This window comes from Monoraphidium neglectum (assembly GCF_000611645.1).
Source record: "Monoraphidium neglectum strain SAG 48.87 unplaced genomic scaffold scaffold02006, whole genome shotgun sequence".
Lineage (NCBI taxonomy): Eukaryota > Viridiplantae > Chlorophyta > Chlorophyceae > Sphaeropleales > Selenastraceae > Monoraphidium > Monoraphidium neglectum.
The window spans coordinates 8,981-10,305 of NW_014011622.1; the positions used below are offsets into that span (position 1 = coordinate 8,981).

General features: G+C 61.9%; 1 protein-coding gene across 1 annotated transcript in view; it reads left to right on the top strand.

The window, feature by feature from the left end:
* MNEG_9637 (glutathione S-transferase) overlaps positions 1-688 on the top strand; it is a gene marked incomplete at both ends in the record, with an annotated part of 4,988 nt that extends 4,300 nt beyond the window's left edge. Inside the window, 2 exons of the mRNA XM_014041891.1 lie at positions 114-191; positions 553-688. Of these exons, the coding sequence (XP_013897345.1) occupies positions 114-191; positions 553-688 (214 nt within the window). The remainder of the gene's footprint in view (positions 1-113; positions 192-552) is intronic.
* Positions 689-1,325: the final 637 nt, after the last annotated feature.

Sequence of the window (1,325 nt, forward strand, 5' to 3'; positions counted from 1 at the left end):
CCCAAATCCCCACCGCTCCCCCTTGATCCGCGCCACGCCTTTACCCGCTCACATTGGCACCCCCAAAACCCGAGCCCCCCACCCTCAAAACCGCAACACCCTCTCACACCCAGGTGACCAGTTCTCTGAGGAGTTCAAAAAGATCAACCCAAACAGCAAGATCCCCGCAATAGTTGACCCAGACGGGCCGGGTGGGTGCTTCCTTGGTTTTGCCGCTTGGCCCGTGCCCTCGTCTCCGTCCCTGCCCCCGCCTTCGTCTCTGCCCCTGTCTTCTGCACTTGCCTCTATCCCTGTTCTTGCCCCTGTCTCGCGGGCGGCTGCCTGCTGGCTGGTGTTGACGCCCAGCGAGGGTTGCGCAAAGGGCGAAGCGGTGTGTGTGCGGGCCACTTGCTCCCTCAGACCCTGACAGGCCTGTAATTGGCGCCGCCGCCTAGTGTCAAGCGCGCCTCTGCCGCCCTGTTTGTCTGCATTCTTTGTGTATGCGCATTTGGAAGATCCCTGCAAATCCCAATTTGATTTGGTGCCACTCTTCAAACAACAACAATGATGCAGGCGGCAAGCCCCTGGCTGTGTTCGAGTCTGGCGCCATCCTGCTGTACCTGTCTGAAAAGGCGGGAGGGAAGCTTCTGCCCTCGGACCCCGCCCTCAAGTGGGAGGCGCTGAGCTGGCTGTTCTGGCAGATCGGCGGGTGAGCCGCTGCCTGACTGTTGTTCTTACCACTTTGACAGCAGGGCTGCGCGCGGCGCGTGCTGCCGCAACAGCCGGGGCGGCGAGCCGCAAGGCTCCCTGCCTTGCTCTGCCGGGCAGGGCTGTTCTTGGGCCTAATTCCATGATCATGCACCCTGGTTGCTGGCAATTGTTGCAACCGATTGGTTGGCAGCAAACGCGCTGGCCGAGTCGGGTTGTTTTTGTTTGTTTAAGGCAGCACGCGCGGCACGCTCGGACGAGCGGGGGCTGCCGCTGCAAGCAGCTGCTTGTCGTGCGTGGCGAACTCCGCTCATCCAGCACACCAATTTTCCCCACCGCCCCAGTGCGACTCCCATCGATCGCAGCGCATTGCATCCACCCCGTTGCACCATCGATCCCTGCCCTGTCCCTCAGGGTCGGCCGGCCCCATGTTTGCGCAACCACTTTCACAAGTGAGCCTGTTGGTCAACGCAACAGGGTGTTTTCAGGATGCTGATGCGGGGTCAAACCTATGTTTGACCAGCGTGTGCACGAGGGTACAAACGAGCAGAGACGGCCGTGTATGCTATGATGGAGCGCTCGTCCCGCCAGACTGGGAGGGCGCAGCAGGGCGCGACAGCTCGGCGCTGGAGCCACGC